The sequence below is a fragment of the Cydia splendana genome, chromosome 1 (assembly GCF_910591565.1).
Source record: "Cydia splendana chromosome 1, ilCydSple1.2, whole genome shotgun sequence".
Classification (NCBI taxonomy): Eukaryota; Metazoa; Arthropoda; class Insecta; order Lepidoptera; family Tortricidae; genus Cydia; species Cydia splendana.
This window is the reverse complement of record NC_085960.1, coordinates 17,001,339-17,026,935: the sequence shown is the minus strand read 5'-3', so window position 1 is coordinate 17,026,935 and position 25,597 is coordinate 17,001,339. Positions and strand designations below refer to the sequence as shown.

The 25,597-nt window shown below is 40.5% G+C and overlaps 1 protein-coding gene across 1 annotated transcript in view; it reads left to right on the top strand.

The window, feature by feature from the left end:
- Positions 1-25,597, top strand: part of LOC134796413 (apoptosis-resistant E3 ubiquitin protein ligase 1) — a 128,410-nt gene that overhangs the window by 25,094 nt on the left and 77,719 nt on the right. Inside the window, exon 2 of the mRNA XM_063768620.1 lies at positions 14,711-14,876. Within this exon, the coding sequence (XP_063624690.1) occupies positions 14,711-14,876 (166 nt within the window). The remainder of the gene's footprint in view (positions 1-14,710; positions 14,877-25,597) is intronic.

Genomic DNA, 25,597 nt, shown 5'->3' with positions numbered 1-25,597 from the left:
ACCGGTACCAATCAACCATGCAACTAAACCACTTCGTGTTTGGGCTCGTTTGATTCGGCTCAACAAGATCTTTGACTTAAGATAGTACTCAGGGTCTGATGATGGAGCCGGAAGGTGGTCACCAGTACCAATCAACAATGCAACTAAACCACTTCGTGTTTAGGCTCGTTTTATTCGTCTCAACAAGATCTTTGACTTAAGATAGTACTCAGGGTCTGATGATGGAGCCGGAAGGTGGTCACCGGTACCAATCAACCATGCAACTAAACCACTTCGTGTTTGGGCTCGTTTGATTCGTCTCAACAAGATCTTTGGCACAAGATAATACTCAGGGTCTGATGATGGAGCCGGAAGGTGGTCACCGGTACCAATCAACCATGCAACTATACCACTTCGTGTTTAGGCTCGTTTGATTCGTCTCAACAAGATCTTTGACACAAGATAGTACTCAGGGTCTGATGATGGAGCCGGCAGGTGGTCACCGGTACCAATCAACCATGCAACTAAACCACTTCGTGTTTAGGCTCGTTTGATTCGTCTCAACAAGACCTTGGACACAAGATAGTACTCAGGATCTGATGATGGAGCTGGAAGGTGGCCACGGGTACCAGTCTACCATGTAACTGAACCACTTCGTGTTTGGGCTCGTTTGATTTGTCGCAACAAGATCTTTGACACAAGGTAGTACTGAGGGTCTGATGATGGATCCGGAAGGTGGTGACCGGTACCAATCAACCATGCAACTAAACCACTTCGTGTTTGGCTTCGTTCGATTCGTCGCAACAAGATCTTTGACACAAGTTAGTACTCAGGGTCTGATGATGGAGCTGGACTGTGGCCACGGGTACCAGTCTACCATGTAACTGAACCACTTCATCTTTGGGCTCGTTTGATTTGTCGCAACAAGATGTTTGACACAAGGTAGTACTGAGGGTCTGATGATGGATCCGGAAGGTGGTCACCGGTACCAATCAACCATGCAACTAAACCACTTCGTGTTTGGCTTCGTTCGATTCGTCGCAACAAGATCTTTGACACAAGTTAGTACTCAGGGTCTGATGATGGAGCTGGACTGTGGCCACGGGTACCAGTCTACCATGTAACTGAACTACTTCGTGTTTGGGCTCGTTTGATTCGTCGCAATAAGATGTTTGACACAAGATACTACTCAGGGTCTGATGATGGAGCTGATGATGATAGACAGGTACCCGTCGCCACCTTCGCGCTCCATCATCAGACCCTGAGTACTACCTTGTGTCAAAAATCTTGTTGAGATGAATAAAACGTGCCTAAACACGAAGTGGTTTAGTTGCATGGTTGATTGGTACCGGTGACCACCTTCCGGCTCCAACATCAGACCCTGAGTACTATCTTGTGTCAAAGATCTTGTTGAAACGAATAAAACGAGCCTAAACACGAAGTGGTTTAGTTGCATGGTTGATTGGTACCGGTGACCACCTTCCAGCTCCATCATCAGACTCTGAGTATCACCTAGTGTCAAAGATCTTGTTGAGACGAATCAAACGAGCCCAAACACGAAGTTGTTTAGTTACATGATAGACTGGTACCCGTGGCCACCTTCCAGCTCCATCATCAGACCCTGTGTATCTTCAGTGTCAAAGATCTTGTTGAGACGAATCAAACGAGCCTAATCATGTTACTACATGGTTGATTGGTATCCGTGACCACCTTAATCATCATCAGATCCTCAGTACCAGTTCGTTTTTAAACCCTCGTTGATACAAACTTTACAACCTATAGGTACCAAATGCAATGACGAAACATGTAAATAAGCGAGTAGGTACCTATAATTTCTTTCGAGTAATATACCTTCATAAGTACGAGTATGGGGCTATTCATAAATTACGTCGTTTCAAATGGGAGGAGTGGGGGGGGGGTCTGGACATCGGATGATGGTAACATGACGTAGGAGGAAACAGATTCATCCGAAGCTTGATTTTTGGATGATTTGAGGGGTGGGGAAGGTCAAAAATCGTCAAAAATAGATGACGTAATTTATGAACAGCCCCTATGTACATTTGCACTGCATTTAGTATTTTCGTACTTACCAAATAACAGTTTTAGAACTTTAAAAGTTAAGTACAGTTAGTGTTGTTATGGTTGATTTCAATATGCTTCGCGAAGGATCAAGAATGTTTAATCCATCATTGTAGTGCGAGTGTGGTAGAAGGGATCGGCATACTGAGCTCGCACGGCCTGCCGCAGCGCGTAAAATACCTAAACTCGCTCAACGCCGAAATGTAATAGCGCTCTTAAGATTCTATTACAAATAACATAACACAGTAAGCACTTTTCATATAACTGCAACCTAAAATTAACTAAATTTAAGCTTTAATTTCACAAAACGAGATTCCAACTTTAATTAATTAATTTATACATTACACACTGTCAATACCGCTTTTATGAGTAAGACAATTAATCTTATAAAATCGGCTTGCATTATCTTCTGAAACCTGATATTATATCAGTAAATACTACAAGTAAAATCATAACACTCTGTCATTTAAGCAAATACACTGGTTAGTATCTACAATGGTTACATTATGAAACAATTATACTATCCTCTAATTCTTTTGAGATCGCTTTTTTAATTCTGATAAGGGAATATTATCGTCTGTTTCATAATCTGAGGTTTCGCTACAACTACTACTAGGTAAAGACTTATTTGAGTCAGGGTTAGGTGAATTAATCTTGATCCAAGGTCTTAACCTATCGATTGCAACGACACTCTTAAACGGCCTTTTCTTTTTGCCGAATCCGGGAATTTCGGCTATTTGGTACCTATCGTTGCCCAAAATCTTTACAACTTTATAGGGACCAATAAATTTAGACAACAGTTTTGTGCTATTTCCCTTATTGTAAAAATTAGTGCGAGTTAATTTCACCAAATCCCCTTCCTTAAAAACTGCAGCGGGAACTCTTCCTAAATCGAATCTCAGTTTCTGTTTGGTTTGGCTCATTTGAATGTTGTCATCGACTTCTCTCCTCAAATCTGTCATGGATTTGCGAGCGGCGTCGGTTTCAACACCCAACTTGTTTGAGAGACCATCTTGAGATTTAATACCAAAAAGAGTCTCCGATGCAGTTTTCTGGGTGGTGGCATTGATGGTGTTATTTATGCCCCACTGAATTTTTTTCAGACACACGTCCCAACTTCGTTCGTCTTGACCTAAATTATGCCTCATCATGGAATTTAATATAGTCTGATTGAACCTTTCGGCTTGACCGTTTGCCCTAGGGCAAGCCACCGCGTTTAGGATATGTTTGATACCATTAGAATCACAAAATCTTTTAAAAGCCGCTGATGTAAACGAGGTACCTCGGTCGGAAATTATTCGCGAGGGATACATGAAATCATGAAAAACATCTTCTAATACTTTCACTGTGGTTTTTGTCTTAGTATTCTTTACCGGTTTCACAAAAACGTATTTAGTGAATCCGTCTACAATTGTCAAAATATACGCATTACCTTTAACACTCTTTACAAATGGACCTAAGTGGTCCACGTGAATCGTGTGAAACGGTTTGTCGCCTTTTGGTATGGGATACAATTGGCCTTGCTTTTGTTTAGCAGAACTATCCTTATTATACGCGCAAGATATACAGTTGTCCACGTATTTTTTTATAAAACGACGAAGTTTTGGAAACCAGTATTGCCCTTGAACCCTCTCTATAGTCTTAGTTACCCCAAGGTGTCCAATATCGTCATGGTTCGCGTGACAAATTTGAAACCGCGCGCTTCGCGGCACTACCAAACGCAAATTATCGTCTACTCTCCTATAAAGCTTATGATCTTTGAACACATAGTTTTTCTTAATGTTCCTAGCCTCCTCGTCATTTTCCGGCTTAAGAATCTTCATGATACGTGCTACATCAGGATCGGACAGCTGTAAGGTCAAAAGCCAATCATCTTTTTCTATGTTATAAACAGTGTACGTGTGTGAGTCGTTGTCGTTATCTGTCAACCTAGTATTACGACTAAGAGCGTCAGCATGGGTCATTTGTGTACCAGGCCTATACTCTATATCGAAGGTGAACTCGCTAATTTGGAGCCACCATCTGGCGATTCGAGGTACTAGGTCGCGCTTGGTCAACGTTGTCCTGATAGCGTTACAGTCTGTCACAACCTTAAAATTAATTCCTAATAGGTACACTCTAAACTTTTTTAGAGAGTTCACTATCGCCAAAGTTTCTAGCTCATACGAATGCAAGTGACGCTCTTCCGGAGTGGTCTGCCTACTAAAATAGGCTACTGGTTTCAACACACGAGGATTCTCTTGCCACTGTAGCAGTATTCCGGCCACTCCAAGAGAACTTGCATCCGTATGAAGCTCGGTGTCAAGTTTAGGGTCGTATAAAGCTAATATTGGACGATCGATCAACATACTTTTTAACGTGGTGAAAGCATGAAGCTCTACTTCAGACCATTTAAATGCCACATCTTTCTTCAGTAGATTTGTGAGTGGTCTAGCAATCTCGCCAAAACCTTTCACAAATCTCCGGAAATACCCAGCCAGGCCTAAAAACTGCCTAACCTCGTGCACTGTCTGAGGGATAGGAAATGTCCTGACTGCCAATATTTTATCTTCATTGGGCCGAATCCCATCAGCCGAGATTTCATAGCCAAGGTAATTAATCGTGTTGTCAAAGAAGCGACATTTTGACAGTTTAAGTGTAAGACCATTCTCCCTGATGAGTTTCAAGACATCTTCTAATCTCTCTATACCTTGCTCTAAATCACCAGATGGCACAAGGATGTCGTCCAGGTATGCTAATGCAGATTCAAATCGCTTCGATCCAAGCATTCGGTTAATAAGTCTTTGAAAGACCGCCGGCGCATTAGCAAGGCCGAACGGCATCCTCTTAAATTCATAGTGCCCATCTGGTGTTACAAAGCCTGTAAGGCGTCGACTATCTTCCGCCATGGGCACCTGATAATAGCCAGACGCGAGATCTAGAGTGGTGAAAAAGCGGTTACCACTTAAGTTCGACAACTGGTCTTCGATCAGAGGGAGCGGGAAGCAATCTTTTTTTGTTTTATTGTTCAAAGCCCGGAAGTCGACACATAATCGTTGTTCACCCGTTTTTTTCTTTACCATTAGGATGGGACTGGCATAGTCCGAGTTCGACTCTTGAATAATATCATTGCTCAAAAGTTCTTCAATAGTGTTGCGTACCTGCTCCCTCTCAAAATGCGACAGTCTATAAGGCCTGTAGACTACTGGCCGGTCATCTAGTAAGTCTATTGTCATTTCAACATCCTTAGCCGACCCTATTTCGCTCAGATTTAACGCAAAACAATCACGGTAGGACTGAAGAAGCGCATGTAACCTATCGACAAACTCTGTACTGACGTCCTTGCCTACCTTGATATCGTTCTTTTCAATTGGCTCTAATGACGAGATGTCGCAGGAAATCCTATTTACATGGCGAATTTTCTTTTCTACAAATGGTGAAGCCCTGGCCAAAAGAACCTTTGAGTCCAATGTCAACACATCTTTAGATAAATTGGTCAACACTAAATGACCCCTCCCATCCTTGATACTATACGCACCCTGATGTAGATGATATTCCTTTCCAGGTTCACCGCAACTATGCCCTTCAACATAAACATCACCGGAAAAAGAGGAATCTTCTGAATACACTTCGACAAGGTTCACCCCCTGTATCTTGGTAGAGTTAAGAGTCGATAACTTCACAGAATTATCCTGTTGCATTTCATTCATTGGGCTCTTATAGAAGAACAACTTAAGGCTGTCCTTCAAAACCGTTACGAAAGGTAACTCTGTGAAATTCTGCCCAATCAGTAAGGGCGCCTGTAACAATTCATCACTAACCACCAGTACTTCAATAGAAGCTTCAACTTCGTCAATTTTTACAGTCACAAAGCTTTTATAGACAGGAAACACCAACGACTCTCCAAATCCTTTTATTGCAGGTAGTTCCGAATAACATTTTGCCAAATTAATTTTCTCGCCCTCGGATTCTCGTATCAAGCTACACTCACTACCAAAGTCTACGTACGCTACAGAATCGCCGCCATTGACACCAATCTTTCTAAAAAACTTATCATTGGTATTGCGGAATGTGTAGATCCTAAGAACTTTGCGCTCTTCACCAACCGCGCTCTTTTTGCTATCATTCCTAAGTTGTAAAGGACTAAGCTTGCAGGATGCAGAATCGTGACCTACCCGTTGGCATTTCTGACATTTTACTATGGGTTGAGGACATTTACTAAAAGAATGCCCCTTTCCACGACAATTGAAGCAAGTCATAGAGGTTTCGCCCGTAGGACCCGAAGAGCTCTGCTTGGGCCCAGCTTCACTACGTTTCCTATTAAAAGGCACGTCAGGAGGTCGTTGCGAATTGAGATAATCCAATAAATCTTCTGGTTCCTCACAATTTAAAGTTTGAGCACCGTTCCTAACGGACTTATCTAATATGCCGTGTACTATACACTGCACCGCTTTCTTTGCTCGGACCTCACATCTGTTTAGTAAAGTTAGCTTATCGTAGAAATACTCGCGATAATGCTCACCGGCACGCGTGGTCCGAGCTAGCATTTCTTCGAGAAGCCGACCATAATTTTGCTCGTTTGGGAAAGCCTTTTTAAGTTTCGTCTGCCACTCCTCCCAGCTATATACTACGGACGGTAAGGACTCGAACCATTTCTTAGCAAGTCCCGTGAGTTTTTGAAGTGCGAAATGTATGGTCTGCTTCTCGTTCCAGTCATATATTTTAACACATTCGTTGACTTTATGAATCCAGCTATCTATGCTTTGTGCTTTACTGGAGGGATCAAATTCTGGCACCACATTATTTAATTGACTATTATTCAATTGATGTGCCTTGTCTTTGTTCCCTCCTTGCAAAGAACTGATAAGCTGTAGTACCTCATTAAACGTGACTCCTTGTGGTGGGACTGCCTCAACTGGTGTAGCTGGCTGTCCTTCTGGCACCTCAGTATGTTGCTCAAGTACCGGCGTGGCGGCATCGGCTGTGGCGACATCCTCGACTGTCCAATCTGCCGATGGAACAGTCCTGCGGGTCTTCTTCCTTGGTCCTTGGCACGAAGACAGCATCTCTAGTCTCCGCTTCTTCCGTGTAGCTTGTGTGTACTCGCGTCGTTGACCATCTGATGTCTCATCTTCGGTATCGGATGCCATAACCTCAGGATAAAATTTAAAATAAGTTACAGTTCCATATCCAGCTTTCAAAACTCATGCTTATAGGTACCAGATTTCCGTTTCAAACGACTCGAATTCTAAAGACACGATTCCTAAATCAAACCCCCTTATTTGGTCTACCATCGAGTCTACCATCGAGTCTACCATCGAGTCTACCATCGAGTCTACCATCGAGTCTACCATCGAGTCTACCATCGAGTCTACCATCGAGTCTACCATCGAGTCTACCATCGAGTCTACCATCGAGTCTACCATCGAGTCTACCATCGAGTCTACCATCGAGTCTACCATCGAGTCTACCATCGAGTCTACCATCGAGTCTACCATCGAGTCTACCATCGAGTCTACCATCGAGTCTACCATCGAGTCTACCATCGAGTCTACCATCGAGTCTACCATCGAGTCTACCATCGAGTCTACCATCGAGTCTACCATCGAGTCTACCATCGAGTCTACCATCGAGTCTACCATCGAGTCTACCATCGAGTCTACCATCGAGTCTACCATCGAGTCTACCATCGAGTCTACCATCGAGTCTACCATCGAGTCTACCATCGAGTCTACCATCGAGTCTACCATCGAGTCTACCATCGAGTCTACCATCGAGTCTACCATCGAGTCTACCATCGAGTCTACCATCGAGTCTACCATCGAGTCTAAACTCTGAAGTCCATGTCAAACAATTTCAACTCTAACAACCCACGCACCCTGCAACACACGTGGTCGAGTCTTAGCAGACTATCCAAATTTTTTTTTTTTTATTCCGAGATATACTATAGGCACACATGGCTTTCCAGCAGCAACACATGGTCGCGTACTAGCCAACTATTCTTTGTTTTACTACAGTAAGTACAGGCACACATGGTCCTTGAGCAGCAACACACGTGGTCGCGTACTATTTAGTATTCATTGTTATACTCCAAGCTCACATGGCCTTTGAGCAGCAACACACATGGTCGCGTACTAGCTAACTATTCATTGTTATACTACAGGCACACTTGGCCCTCTAGCAGCAACACACATGGTCGCGTACTAGCTAACTATTCATTGATATACTACAGGCACACTTGGCCCTCTAGCAGCAACACACATGGTCGCGTACTAGCTAACTATTCATTGTTATACTACAGGCACACTTGGCCCTCTAGCAGCAACACACATGGTCGCGTACTAGCTAACTATTCATTGTTATACTACAGGCACACTTGACCCTCTAGCAGCAACACACATGGTCGCGTACTAGCTAACTATTCATTGTAATACTACAAGCACACATGGCCCTTGAGCAGCAACACACATGGTTACTTACTATCTATATACTCGTATCTATTCCAATGATCAGCTTAAGAAACATACTAAAATCACTACACACATGGATACTGATTACGGTTAGCTACTCTAATCAGCTAAACCACTTAACGGTACGGTTCACTTTCACAATTATCAATTTTAAGAGAAAAATCAAAACTAAATGTCTCAATTTCAAAATAACATACCTTGCTCACTTGTTGTTCGTCCCCTCTTCTGAGATTTCAAGAATTCAAACTCAATCGTAATGTAATCGATTTTATTAAATTAAAGATAGCAAGTATCACTATTCACTTTACAATACAAGTGCACTCGTCAAGCGCTGTCACCATAATGACCGCCTTTTTCGATCATCATGGCGCCCAGAAACCGGACCGGAAACGAGTCGGATTGGCGCCTCATAATACTCTTCTCTGATTGGCTGGTTAGAAGCGGGCTGTCAAAACTGACATTAGTGTTGCTAGCCATAATAATTGTGACCAAAAGGTCATTAAATATTAAATTATCATGAAAAATCACACCAATATTACATTATCAATTAAAAATCATAACAATACTTTAGATACCTTTACGATTTTAGGTATCTTTAATGTGATTAAAGAAACTCCTTCTGCTTGGGGCACGGGTTGGGTAGTGGGCTCATTATATAATTTAACATTTTTCTTTGTCTTAGTAAAATTTCACAACAGCGGCCGTAACACGGTCGCATTTTTATCATATGTCACCATGCCTGTCACGTTCTAACAAGTAAGTAAGTGCGAAAGTGACAGGCATAGTGACAGGCGATAAAAATGGAACCAGGCTGCCATCGCACATGTTTTTTTGATATAATTGGTCTTCATGTGTTGCTATTACCCGTCACTGCTTGTCACGGAAGTATGGGTATCCTGTAATTTTTTGTTCCGAGCTTCTGGCGACAAATATCTAATAATGTAGTGCACAAATACTAATTTAAGTTGGCAACATTATTCGCGGGTAATCCGCGAGTTACATCACACCATCGCGTGAGGCACGAGCCGTCATGTTTACGAGCCCGGCTCCTCCGAGATTCCTATCTGTAGAAATTAGCTTTTTAATGGCTAAATACGAGTAGAAGCTCTTTTAGTGCACTTCTACACGCTTACCTTAAGTACCAATGAAAGACTGATCTGTCCTTCCAAGAGTATTTTTTGGTGTACTTAACACTAAGATTTAAGTTAAATTCCGTTATATATAATAGTTTATCGCTATATGTATATGCACAACAAAGTAGAAAATATGTTTGAATAAAACGTGATGTTTTATGTACGAGTCCAACCAAAACCATTTGTGTCGTACGTTCAATTTTAAATAAAATCTTGAAAAACTCAAGTTTTCTTATTACGTTCCGACGTTTTATTATTTTCCCAAGAGCTTGTTTATCCAGTTTCATCGGGCAAGAATAAAGTTTTACAAAGAAAAGCCGTTATCATAATTCCCCGTAGGGACCGAGGTGAGGAGTGGCGGTCGTTATGTTGGAACTCATTGCGGCGCGATAAAATGCTTAAGTAATAAGTATTATTTGTACTTAGTAGTTTTATTTAAAAATAAAATAAAAGTAATACTTAATTTACATAATAATACCACCACCAAACAAACGTCACGTCACAAATGTTTTCCCGATTACAATTATACTGAGAGGCCGATTCTGTTCTTTCATCTGTGTTGATACGATCTCCAGTTGTCTCGTTAGGGATCTTGCACGACTCTTGGGTGCATTTCGCGAGTACCAATACCAAACAGTTTGAGCACTTTGAACAGCTTAACTTGTTAAAACTAGGAGTTATAATATTTTTTAGAAAATGGTAAAGTGACCAAACATTTGTAAAACTTTTCATTTAGTAAAAGATAATTATAATATCCTTAAGAGCCAACAGGAGTGGTTATGGATAGATTATGCTTGGTATTACCAACTTAAGGTTGTAAGAAATTATGAGAGTTCTGTTGTGAATGAACGTTATTCAGGAGCGTTGTACCTATCTATATTATCTATAGGTATATAAAGTGTCTATTTGACTTCTAAAGCACGTATAATTATTAATTAGAGTCGGACCAACAAAAATCTGCAGCGGATTTGACAGCCCACGCAGTGCAAGTGTCATTCATGCGTCATAATTTCATAGAAGTTTGACGTTTAAAATAACACGTGCACTGCGTGGGCTATCAAATCCGCTGCAGACTTTTCATAGACTGACTCTACCAGTAAGTCTTTGAAATCGGCTTTTTATTGGTCAATTAGGTGCCACAATTGATACTGATATGTTATTTATTATGCCGCCAAAGTAAATGCATTAACAAGAACACCTTTTCGTGGTAAGTTGACGGCGTGTCTTCAATTACTCGCTAAGTGCCGGGCCAAGGTGAAGAGTTGCCGAGCAACAGGCTGCCAACAAACCGACTTTTAAATTAATAATGCTGCTTAATTATACTCTTTCGTGAAGATGACAACCTCATGGCTGAGTAAAATTAGTATTTGGATTTGGATTTGGATTTTTTATCTCTTAATGGGTTTAAAGACAAAATATTGATCGGCTAACGAAGTTTTCGCTTAGCGAATTAATACTAATATGGTAAGTAAAATAACCCGTCCGGACCCGGGTATGTCCTTAAACTACGTCCAAGACCACCGGTGGACGGGCAGCAGCGTCCCTCAAATTCGGTGTACTCGACTGCGATCGCCAGCCCGCCTGCCAAGCGTGGCGATTATGGCATTCACCCCCCATCATGATGAGCACAATAAAACCACGGCCCCGAGGTTCCGGCGACTCCCGGTGCTCTGGCTATGGTAGCGGTCAGGGCATTAGCGGGGTCAGGGGTGCTAAGAATCTCCGGCAAAGATCCGGCTACCCGCCCCGACGACGACTGGCCCTGGTAACACACAACATACGCACTATGAGGACTGACGAAAAGATCTGCGAGCTGGAAGAGGAACTGATCAGGTTACACTGGGACATTGTAGGGTTATGCGAAGTCCGTAGAGAGGGGGAGGACACGACAACCCTGAAGTCTGGTAACTTGCTCTACCACCGGGAGGGCGACCAACAGTCCCAAGGTGGTGTCGGGTTTCTCGTTCACAAGTCCCTCGTAAACAACATAATAACCATCGACAGTGTGTCGAGCAGGGTGGTATACCTAATACTCAGAATATCCAAAAGATATTCGCTGAAGGTCATTCGGGTATACGCACCGACCTCGTCACACTCCGATGATGAAGTAGAAGCTATGTATGAGGACGTAAGTAGGGCCATACATACTTCTAAAACCTACTTTACTGTTGTTATGGGGGACTTCAACGCAAAGTTGGACAAGAGAAGCGGGGATGAGTTGAGAGTGGGGCAATTTGGGTATGGGCAACGGAACCCTAGGGGTCAGAGGCTGGCCGACTTTCTGGAGAGAGAGGAACTCTTCATGATGAACTCTTTCTTCCAGAAGCCGCCTTACAGGAAATGGACCTGGATGAGTCCTGACGGTTCCACGAGAAACGAGATAGATTTCATCATGACCGACAAGAAACGGATATTCAGTGATGTCTCTGTGATCAACAGGGTAAAGACCGGTAGTGATCACCGAATCGTAAGAGGCACACTGAATATCAATATTAAACTTGAAAGGTCCAGCCTGATGAAGTCTACGCTCCGACCTACTCGAGCCCATGTTCAAAACCCCGAAAGCTTTCAACTCGAGCTCTCTAACCGCTTTGCTTGCCTAGAGAACTTGGCTTCAGTGGACGAAATCAACGACGGGCTAGTGGAAACTGTCCACACAGTAGGGTCTAAGTTTTTTAGACCCCGACGTAAAGATAGACCTCAGAAATTGACCGAGCAAACCTTAAACCTCATGGCTGAACGACGCTCGCTACAGTTGCAGTCTCCCGATGACGCGGAGTCATATAGGCAGCTCAACAGACGTATATCTAAGTCCTTGCGACATGATCTGCGTCTCTTTAATACTAACCGTATTAAAGAGACTATTGAGCGAAACCAAGGCTCCAAAGTGTTCGCAAAGGACAAGTCTATTGGGCAAAGCCAGCTGACAAAGCTGAAACGGGAAGATTTTTTATTTTTTTATTTTATTTTTTATTTGAAAAATGTTTACATGACCTTACAGACAGATCCAATGCGCCATGAAACTTAACATTAACATATACCAAAGGTGGCAGCATAGCGTCGAGCAAAGCGGAGGTTTTAGGTGAGATCGAGAGGTTCTATGGACAGTTATACACTTCGATCGCAAAGCCCGTTGACAGCTTGGTAGGAGATCCAAGAGCCAAGCTGTCCCGACATTATACCGAAGATATCCCGGACATCAGTCTGTACGAGATTAGGATGGCCCTGAAGCAGCTTAAGAACAACAAGGCGCCGGGCAAAGACGGAATCACTTCAGAGCTTCTGAGAGCGGGTGGAACACCGGTACTTAAAGTCCTCCAGAAGCTCTTTAATTCCGTCTTGTCCGAGGGCATAACGCCTGAAACATGGAATAGAGGCGAGGTGGTGCTGTTCTTCAAAAAAGGTGATAACAACCTATTGAAGAACTACAGACCCATCACGCTTCTGAGCCATGTCTATAAGCTGTTTTCAAGGGTCATCACGAACCGTCTCGAACACAGACTTGATGACTTCCAGCCTCCCGAACAAGCCGGTTTCCGAAAAGGCTATAGTACCATAGACCACATCCATACGCTGCGGCAAGTTATACAGAAGAGCGAAGAGTATAACTTGCCATTATGCTTAGCGTTTGTGGACTATGAGAAAGCCTTCGATTCGGTGGAAACATGGGCGGTGCTTGAGTCTCTTCAGCGATGCCATATTGACTATCGGTACATCGAAGTGTTGAAGTGTTTGTATAGTAACGCCACCATGTCGGTCCGAGTACAGGAGCAGAGCACGAGGGCGATTCCATTGCGAAGAGGCGTAAGGCAGGGAGACGTTATCTCTCCGAAACTGTTTACTGCCGTAATGGAAGACGCCTTCAAGCTCCTGGAATGGGAAGGACTTGGCATCAACATCAACGGCGAATACATCACTCACCTTCGGTTTGCCGACGATATCGTAGTCATGGCAAAGTCGATGGAGGAACTCAGCATGATGCTCGATGACCTCAACCGAGTTTCACAACGGGTGGGCTTGAAAATGAACATGGACAAGACGAAACTTATGTCAAATGCCAATGTTGTGCCCATCCCAGTCTCTGTTGGGAACTCGGTACTCGAAGTTGTTGACTCGTACATCTACCTAGGACAAGTAGTCCAATTAGGTAGGTCCAACTTCGAGAAAGAGGTCAACCGCCGAATCCAACTCGGTTGGGCAGCGTTCGGGAAACTACGTAATGTCTTTTCGTCCGACATACCTCAGTGCCTCAAGACGAAAGTCTTTAATCAATGTGTGTTACCAGTGATGACTTACGGCTCCGAAACGTGGTCTTTCACTATCGGCCTCATCTCAAAACTCAAAGTCGCTCAACGAGCTATGGAGAGGGCTATGCTCGGAGTTTCTCTACGTGATCGAATCAGAAATGAGGAGATCCGTAGACGAACTAAAGTCACCGACATAGCCCACCGGATTAGCAAGCTGAAGTGGCAATGGGTAGGCCACATTGCACGCAGAGAAGATGGCCGATGGGGTCGAAAAGTGCTCGAGTGGAGACCACGGACTAGCAAGCGCAGCGTAGGACGTCCACCCACAAGATGGACAGACGATCTTGTTAAGGTCGCCGGAAGACGCTGGATGCGGGTCGCTTCCAACCGGCACGTATGGAGGTCCAAGGGGGAGGCCTATGTTCAGCAGTGGACGTCTTATGGCTGAGATGATGATGATGATGAAGTAAAATAAAAGCTTGTAAAAAATAAAAAGGCCGGATAAAACACATAAGCTATATATATATACAAAACATATCCCAAACAAAACAATAAGTAACAGTATAGTATTTCAAAACGTGCAATCATATATCAGCTAACAAAGAAACCGCAATGGCTTTGGAGAAATTTAACGACAGAGGAGCATGTTCGCTTATAATTTTGATAAAGTGCTTTTCACAGAAAGCTCTTTTGGATACAATAAATATTTTTAAGTTCTGGATATACGCCCTCAGAAGTAATGTTGCTATGCTACTAATTAAGACGAGAAGTGGGCAACAGCCGGAACAATATTGATATTTCAACATATTCCCGTTTGTTGCAGGCATCTCCACACTGTCCGGCTGCGGCTCGCCGGAGCAGTTCGACCGGCTGCCGGAGCTACCGGCGGCGGAGGAGCGGCGCTTGCGCCGCGCGGCCCAGGTCCTACAGCAGCGGCTGGTGCTGCGGCAGTGGCTGGCCACGCACCGCCTCCAGCATGCATATACCAAGTGTGTACTATTGTATATTCCTCCTACTCATCTAAGCTCTTTTCAGATGGCATCCTAAAGTCACTCCAGTTTTTGCCATACAGTACATATATATAATTAATGTGATTGTTACACTTGCCTACGTGATAGCATGAAGGCGGGATCGATTCCACCAGTGTGCGGCACTGTGCGGCACAAGCATTTTTGTACCGAGTACATATACTTGCCTTGATAAGTAATAACCAGAGCTCGGCGGGGGTGAGCTATTTGCCTTATAATATGACGTAAGACATGTCAAATTATAAGGTAAATGGCTCACCCCTGCCGAGCTCTGGTAATAACAGTGTCTGTCTCTTTCGATTGCGTGGTGTTAAAAAAATGACATTTGTTTTAACATGTGGATAAACTCGTCCATCATACGCTCGCAGGAAATAAGATTTTTTTTGGGATTTGGTTCGGTTTCCTTACACGATGTTTTCATTCACCGAAAAGATACTGCTAAATATCGCAAGGTTTTTCGTACATATACCTATCCTACATAATAGTTACAAGAAATTCATTGGTATGAGGCACCCCTCGGACAGTCATTTGTATGCATGAGTTACCCCCTTACTATCAGGCCAGTAGCGCACATTCTAAATACGCGCTTTATACATTATACCTAAGTTCAGTTTTGATTAGAGCACACTGATGTGACTGATGTCAAATCCTCAATGTGTTTGGCCGTCCTTGCTAAACTTTGCACCTAAGATGTTAGCAACAAGTAAAATTTAAAAAAAAAGTTCAAATTCCTTTTTTATTTATTGTAAGTACTTTGTAGGTCTATGACTTTACTTAATTTTCATAAACTTCTAATTCCTGATGATTATTTTCTATCGGTATACGTCTAAGATTAAGCGGTCAACGGTCAGTGTAATTAACTACAAAATTAGATTTAAGTATTTGTTGGTTAATAGTTAATTAAAATGACTGAAGTTAATTTCGAAGTTTGTTATTAATATATCGTCCGTCACAGCTGTTTTGAACTCTGGCATTTAATAAACCAATAGGTCAATATTGTAAATGTCTCCTACTCCCCCGGACGCTCCGGCTGTGGAATGAGCACCCTTCCGAGGTTTTTCCGAGGGTCTACAGTATGGGGTTCTTCAAAAAAGGAGAGTACTGGTTTTTAAAAGGTCGGCAACGCGCATGTAACACATCTGGAGTTGCAGGCGTCCATAGGCTACGGTGACTGCTTACCATCAGGCGGGCCGTATGCTTGTTTGCCACCGATGTGGTATAAAAAAAAAGTATATTGCGCCGAATATCCAGATGTGTTCCTCGAGGATCGTGTAGAATCGGCATGAAGGCACAATTCAATTTGAGGGAGGAAACGTCGGAAATTGCTGAATGAACACAGCAGCAAAATAATAAATGTACGGCCGAGTTTAAATGTGCATAATATATGTAGAATCGTGCACTTATTAACATGCCATAAGTATTAAGTAATGTCTGTAAGTTAAACTTCGACGTTGACTGTAAGTAGCGTCAAGAACAGATTTCTTCTGAGTTACATATGTAGTGTCCACATGGTTCTCGGCCGTGCTTTAAAAGTTTTAATTTCACTTGAGTAAAAAATACAACTTCTAACCTATAGCTTGGCAAAAAAGAGTAGAAATTAAAAAGTGGCAACACTGTAGTGTCGTCCCGTTTTCTTATATTTATTGGTTTGAAAGGGACGACACTACAGTGTTGCCACTTTTTAATTTCTACTCTTCTTTGCCAAGCTGTATTTCCATTAGGTCTCTAAACATAGATACTAACTTTTCATTAATAATTACATACATATACGAATTATACGATTAGGTAGTACATAAGTTATGGATCTTATAGATATTATGTTAATAAGATTATCCGCTTTCTGTCTAGTAATTTTTTTCTAAAAGCTCTTCAGGCCCTAATTTTTTTATATGTGAAAATCTAACTACCTATAAACTTAATAAAATTGGTTTTCTCGACGTTGTCAAAAATATGTACAAAGGCGTTAGGCAGGATAGTGATTCAATATGTATGCAAATTTAACTTGTGCAGAATAGCGTTCCCTATCGATTGAGAGAATTTTGTTTGAAGCTAAAAATTCTGATCAAAAATATTGACTGTGGAAGTGTGGAATATACTCGCCGCCCGCGGCCCACGGTAAATTCTAACTTATTAACATTACTATGCAAAATACTCGTGTCTCCATAAATGTAATCCCATAGCGGGTCGGGGCTCAAATCTGGGCCGTGCTTAAAAATTGAATCGCCGCGCCAACTGGCCCGAGGAGGCTATTAAATGTAAATAGGAGGATAACCAGTCAAGCAGGAGCTGGGCATCAAAGTATCGTTCCGTATCACCATATGAATAAGTAATATTTTTAATATTGGAGGAGAAAAGTTCATCATCCATATCCGTGACTGCTTTTTGCATGTCGCAGTATCGCCGCGAACCAATATTTTTTACATGGCAATTTTACATAGATTGGACAATTACAAGTCTTACTAGTAATGTTAGGCGAACATTATTTATAGTCGCGCTCACCCGGAGAAACGCGACGCCTCTTAAGGGACCCACAGATTATCAGTTCGTCGGACGATATCAGCCTGTCAGTTAAACGCAAATAGTGACAGTTCCGAACAACGGACAGGCTGTTATCGTCCGGCGAACTGGTAATCTGTGGGCCCCTTTATTCTTATTACAATGTCGCTCCATTTTGCTGTCAGTCGCGGCTAAAACTGCCACTATTAACTATTACAAGGTGGCATGGCCTCGGTTGGCTGTGTATGTTAATGGTGCCTACACAGGCGAGCCGCCAGCTACCCTGTTCATAAACTATTTTTTCTAGTAGCTCGTTTCTAGTCTAATAATAGTAGACCCCTACATTTGTAACCACTGTCCATAAGTGGAAGGCAGTTACACTGGTTTACCAACGAAGCAGTCGTCAAGCTTCATGAATTTTCAACCTGGTCGTAAATCTACCACCCTCTATTATTACCGTGAAAACGAACTAAAGAACTAAAAATAAAAGGAATAACTTAGATCGTTCGGTATATGTTATGATTACATATTACGGCTGTGTATTTGGATTTGGTTTCTATGCTTACTAACTTTTTTTGCAGGAGAAGGTGTTTCTTTGGTGTAGGTACCTATTCCCATTTGTCCCCGCCGGGCACAAATGAGAATAAGCGCTTCATTATAAATTATTCCCATTTATGGCGACGGTTATGTGGGGCGGGGACAAATGCCGGGAATAGGTACACCGTTTGTTTGTATGTTTCTGCATTATGAAACAGCAATGTCTGTTCTTTTCTTTAGTAGGTAAAACCCGGATTTTAAAGAGGAATATATATATATAAATGTCTTCGACATAATACCAAGTTAATTCGCATGCGCGCGGATTTACTTGGTCGAGTTTAAATACACTGCGACGTCTCTCCAGCGGATCCCTAAAAAGAAACAATCCCCTGCACGTTGCTTTTGTGACCTCCGAGCTCCGTTCTCGTATTCATTGGTTTTCTCCCTTCTTTATTACTATCGTTGGATTGCTGTTCTTTTGTAACTTACTCGCACTCGCTAATGGCTGTTTACTTAGCCCCACTTGCACCATCCCACTAACCCGGGGTTAACCGGTTAAACCGATAACCCAGTGTCAAATTGTACTGGTAACCATAGTAACTCCAGGTTTAACCGGTTAACCCGGGTTAGTGGGATGGTGCAAGTGGCCCTTAACGGTTAACGGAACTAAGTTTAGTTACATATACCTATATAGACTATCCCAACTAGCAAAATCACGCTAACAACAGTCTCTAGACTACAATTTTGTCGCTCTTATATTGATTTTATATCATCGTATAAGCCCGGGTTTGGGCACAAAGCATAAGCGTATTTATTTTAATATCGTTCTAATATCAGTCTAACTGAATGTTGTTTGCATTCACAGTAATCTTTTTCAAAACTATATTAAGCTGCTTTAGGCTAATATCGCTTTTACGTAAGTATCTTGTAAGCCCACATAGGCTTATATTGGTCGAACGTAAGTATCTTGTAAGCCTACATAGGCTTATATTGGTCGAACGTTAGAATCTTGTAAGCCTAAATAAGCTTATTTTGGTTTGAAACATTCTATTTGTGAAGTATAAATATACGGGTGAAATTAACTGCAACGTGACAAAAATATAATAGTGTAACTTTTTATGAATTATGTTTAAATATAGTAACGTGCTGTTTATCATCGTCTGTTTATGTTTCAGGGTAAGTATTCACATGGGGAAATATTATTTATTGTAAAGTAGACCCTGTTTTACACTTCAAACTTCATGCGCCTACTCAAATATGGTATTTGAATATTTTTATAATTATTTTATTTCTTTATTTTGTATTGATAGTCAGCCATTGATGTAGGTGTATTTTTCAAGCGCACTATTAGAGTATTTTAAGCATTCTGAATACAAATGATGTGGCCATGTTGAATAAATTACGGTTCCTTGCTTTACTTATACTAACAATAGTGTTCCCTAAAACGATTTAAGATCAAACCATCTTATATTGATCTTCTCTTTTGTGATATAAGTGTCTTGATCTTATATCACTCTAATATCTTACTAAAGTGCTGCTGTTGATCTTATTATAGCTTTAGTAAGATCAGAAAAGTACGTACTTACAGTGTTCTTATGCTATGTTGATATTAGTCTTACATTCTTACAATAGAATTTAGAAATCTAATATAAAATCAAATGAACTAAGAGAATGAGGATATAAGACCAGGTACTCTCAAGTTCAATGAGACTTCGTAAATGTTGTTGTAAGAGCAAGAGGCTTATAATAGTATTATGCTATGTTGATATTAGTCTTACATTCTTATAATAGCATTTAGAAAGTCTAATATAAGATCAAATGAACTAAGAGAATGTGGATATAAGACCAGGTACTCTCAAGTTCAATGAGACTTCGTAAATGTTGTTGTAAGAGCAAGATGCTTGTAATAGTATTATGCTACGTTGATATTAGTCTTACATTCTTATAATAGCATTTATAAAGTCTAATATAAGATCAAATGAACTTAGAGAATGTGGATATAAGACCACGTACTCTCAAGTTCAATGAGACTTCGTAAATGTTGTTGTAAGAGCAAGATGCTTGTAATAGTATTATGCTACGTTGATATTAGTCTTACATTCTTATAATAGCATTTATAAAGTCTAATATAAGATCAAATGAACTTAGAGAATGTGGATATAAGACCACGTACTCTCAAGTTCAATGAGACTTCGTAAATGTTGTTGTAAGAGCAAGAGGCTTATAATAGTATTATGCTATGTTGATATTAGCCTTACATTCTTATAATAGCATTTAGAAAGTCTAATATAAGATCAAATGAGCTTAGAGAATGTGGATATAAGACCAAGTACTCTCAAGTTTAATGAGACTTAGTAAATGTTATTGTAAGAGCGAGAGGCTTATAATGGTATTATAAAATGCTCTTATATACATATATAAGACTAGGTAATAAGACTAAACTTACTAAAGTGCGTATTAGCTTGTCTAAGACTAATATAAGAGCGATGATAAGTTCAAAACAAAAATAAGAGCGCTATAAGCTCACTACTCTTATAAAGTGCGCAATCTGAGACTTTTTTGCTAGTTGGGATAATTACATATGGATTCTTATACTAATACATTAGTAACACAGGATCATTTAATGTACTTATTTAAACTAACTAAACTAATGTAAAGCCTGACCATTAATATATGATCATGCGCCATGTTGCGGAATTTCATTGGAACTAATTTCTTACACTGACAATAATTTTAATGATAGGTTGTCACTGTTGTCAGTGTCATTGTGGCGGTTTACTTGAATAATACTTAAGTGTTGAATATTAAATAATAAATGACAAAAAATGGGCAAAACTATACATAATCAAGAGCGAAACATTGTAAATAATAAACTGCTGGAAAGAACCGTTAGGGAAATTAAACTATTTCGCTACGAAACATTTCCAAATTAACATCAGAGCTGACAGGTAAACAAATCAAAATGTCAATATAGTCTAGTTATTACGATGCATAAGCGAGGAAATACTTAAATACAGTAACAAAGATGTGTTTGAAAAAAATTTACTATGGGCAAAGATATACATAACATAGATTTTCATTTTTAGTTTTAATCTTGTGTCGATAGATGGCAATAAATTTACAGTGACTACAAAATTTACTATGACAATAACTCTCTATACATTCTATTCTCTTTGCTATGGGCGTTGGAGACGATCAATTTTATTCATTGACAATGTAGCAGACCCTATGTAAGGTAATTTTGACCTATGTGTGACGCGTACATGAATTTTATTCGGTAAAAACCGACAATAAAAAAATGTGAACACCGAATATTTGGATACTGATTATGATTAGAGTGAGTAAAAGTATGTAAGTCAAAATAACGAGTTGCCAATCCACATTGTTCAGACTATACTGAACTGTTGCCATATAAATGAGAATAATAGCGCCCTCTTGACAATGAACATATATTACTGGTCAGGATTTATAAGGGTGCGACTAGACTCTGGAAAATAAGTAAAATGTCTACAAAATATTCCTATAGTAGTTTTCACGATATTCTTATTAGGATACAGAGATCCGAAGCCTATTAGTGTTAGGACCTATACTTAATTGGTAAAATTTACCGTTTCTGTAAGCTTCACTGTAGTATGATAACAAACAAAATATGATTTTATGTGGTATCTAGGTAAGTTAGTGCTCATCTAACTTTTGTTGCAATAAACAACATACCTCATACCACCTTTTTATAAAGATTAGGATGTACAAAGTTACTGGATCTCGTTAATAGCATCTTGAAGTTTAATTTATTAATGTACAAAGTTCTGCTCTCGGTCGTTAAAGGCTATCCCGTTACGCGGGGTTTTTAAGTAGGTTTGGATAAGTACCTACTTCAGCATCAGTTCATTTAAATTCAGGTTGCGATGAGATCGCACAAATTACACAGAAGTCACTTGGGATGTTGTGGCGTAAAAACAACTATTCAATTATATTATAAATATTACAATGCAACGAATAGGTACTTAACACATTGAGTGCCGGGAACACGGTCAACGGGTCCACTGTTCGTAGTTCGCTTTCCTCTACAAAGAGAGAAAACGCTGAGATCAACTACGAGCATAACGCTATGAAAACGTTGGTAGCGAATGTGTGCTAAGTCTACACATCGGTAACTCGTGGCATTTAGGTAGCACTTAAAAAATTTGTGATGAGCACACATCGGTAACTCGTGGCATTTAGGTAGCAGGCACAGACTAGTGATGTGACAATCAGTGGCGTAGCTAGCATGGGTGGCACCCGGGGCGGAAAGTGTGGGTGTCACCCCAAAATTCAATCATAATTGTAAAATATGTTTAATATTTTACAATTATAAAATTACGTTTAATATTCCATAGCTCACAATTTACTCCATCGCTTTCATTTTAGATTCCATGAACTCTCAATAGTCCACACCCTGGCGGGTGTTGCCTCTGCGCGCCTTCTATGACACGGGCAAGGACAGCATCCGCTCGGTGTAACCCACATTTCATAAGTGTCATAAGGGCATCTACATGTTGGCTTGGGCTCCGCGCATGTCTCCCAAAGGTCCGAGTCATCATTGTCCCGTGAAAGATATACAAATAATTTACGTTAAAAAAAAACTTTTTTTGCCAAGTGCGCGATTTGAAAGAGATTCTGTAAAATCCCATTTCACTATGAATTTCAAATATTCCAGAGTCACCCAATTAGAAACAGTGACATAGCTTCTCAATTACAGAAATAATCACATAATAAAAAAAAACCTTTCTCAATAAAAAAACCTACGAGGCGCCAACATATTATTGTTACATACCAGGAACCCCGAGAGATTTTAACCATGCATTTCTGAGGCCAAAATAAGGAAAATATACTAAAAGAATTTACGTCAATTTCGCCAAAATAAAATAGTTTTTCGATTTTTTGTACATAAAATGTAAATGTATGTAAATTTGTAAAACTGTCACCCAAAAATAATTTTAACTTTTTTTTGTCAATTACAGAAATAATCACATAATTAAAAAAAAAACTTTCTAAAGTTGCGAAACTTTCCACATGATAATTTCTCGTTTTTCGATTTTTTGTACATAAAATGTAAATGCTATAATTTATAAAACTGTCACCCAAAAATAATTATGTCAATTACAGAAATAATCACATAATTAAAAAAAAACTTTCCAAAGTTGCGAAACTTTCCACATGAGAATTTCTTGGTAACTTTTGAGAATGTTCTCGAGAACGAGAATTTATTTATTTATCGAAGTTTATACCATGAATATTCACGACAGTTTAGGTGTAATATCCTTACCCCCAGAAAATTCCGACTTTTGGTCTACCGCTTCCGGTCAGAAAAATGTATGACGGCCCGGCCAAACGGTCAGACCTAGGTGGGGGGTGCTCGACCAAATGTCATAGAGGGACCCTGGCAGTTTTTGACGCCGCCATGTTTTTTTCAATATGGCCGACTTTTTTTTTTAATTTTTTCAAGTTTGTCCTAGCGCGCTGAAATTTTGGTCACGGAATCTCGGAGTCCCCTAAATACCTATGAAAAACTTTTTTTTGGAAAAATGCTACAATTGCGGGAAAACTGGCCACTTTTATTCTGTATGGCAACTTTTAAACGGTGCGTGATAGGTGGGGGATGCTCGACCAGCTCATAGAGGGCCCCGAGACAAAACAAACTGCATTAAAAAAAAACAAAATGGCCGACTTTTTTTTAATTTTGTCAAGTTGGTTCGAGCGCGCTGAGATTTGGCATGGCGGGAGATAGAGGCCTCTAGATTCCTATGACAAAAAAATTTTTTGAAAAAAATCCATGATGGCGGAACAATAATTTCCATGTTGCAGGAATGTTCTGAGAACATTCTCGAGAACGTTTCCGCTTTTTGGGAATGTTCTGCAATTTGTACATTGCTATGCTGGTGGTACTGGACTATGAAACTAGGCGAATTCCAAAACAGTTTAAAGGACATTTTAGTCTTTAAATATGATCAGGAATATTCTGTCAAAATCTCTCGGGTTCCTCATGCGGGCATGTTGTATATTATTTCCTTAATGGCGGTTGTGCAATCTGCCACAGTTTTACGATTTTTTATAGATGGCACTACTGATGATGTTCACGGTCGGGTGTCACCCCCCAAATGGGTGACACCCGGGGCGGGCCGCCCCCCCCCCCCCCCCTAGCTACGCCACTGGTGACAATGTTCTTCCTATACGAGTCAAGAAAAAGAAACCACTAAAAAAAGGAAATCAATTAAACTAATATTTTAAGTGCTACCTAAATGCCACGAGTTACCGATGTGTAGTGCTAACGCTACATAGCATGTAGCGAAAAAGTTTATTTCCATAATCCTCAATGTGGCAATTTAATTTTTAAATTTGTTAGTTTTGATCTTGTTTTGACACGACTCGCATCACACGCGCACCAAATAGTGCGAATACTTAACAAGATCAAAATCTTAACAACTTAATTACTTACATATATATGTATTATTTATATTTATAGTTGGATGTAGTATTGTGTCCTTATACCAATCATTTTATGAATAAAGTGCAATAAAGAATAAAAATATATCAAAATCCTAACAGAATACCGCTAGGCTAATAGGCGCATGTATGTATGTATACACCTTTGTTTGTGTTTACGCCGTAATGAAGTGTCGGCGTGGCATGGACGCGCCGGCATCGATAACGTTGCCTCGGTTACCTGCTAGCAACTGGGTCAGCCTCGGACAAGTAGGTACACACACTTCATTAATAACTGTACCATACATTATGTATGTATGTATTTTATCTCCGCCTGAAAAGATGAAAATGGGAAAGATTATTCAGAATACAACATTTTCTTACAACGTATATAACGTTATAAAACGGGCTTCGGTCTTCGAGCAGCTTGAAGTTACATAAACTTTGTATTCAACGTAGACAAATGTCACAAATGAATATAATATAAGATTGACTTGATTGCGTCATATTGAAGGCCAATTTCTATTATTTAATCGGGTTCTATTATTAAATCTGGGCTCGTCAGAAAACTCACGCGAACCGCCAACATTAATTGGTCCTTAATTGTTGTGCCACTGAAATCAAAGAGATATTTTTCAGTCCTGACTGTACCAACCTCCTAATGTAAGTTACATATAACAGGACGCGGTTTCATTCCACAGCTACACGGGTAATGAAACGCCGGAGCATCGCGCCCATCAATAACGTTACCTGCAGCGAAATGGGTCAGCCCCGGACACTCCGGACAGTGGCGAAAAATCGCGTAACATCCTGCTGAAAGCACCCAATATAAAATAATATTTAACTCATTTCGCGATAATCTTGATGGTGAGCGTGGGATGCCTGATGATAAGACTCAAGGTTATATCAAAATAAGATGAAATAAAAATATATCCCCATTATCAAATTGTAAAAGCAGAATTGGCCTTATAGTTATTTCGCCTTTAAAAAGCATTTTTGCTGCATACCTGGGAGCCTAGCCAAGATGACAATCGTATGTCGACAAACTCCAAACGAAAAAAAACTTTTACAAAAAAAAAGTAAACCGACTTCAAAAAGGATAAATAAAATATTATCCGTTTTAAGTATATGCGTTACCAACTGATATGTTTGAAGTCGGTGCCAAGACAAATTTGAAGCATACTATG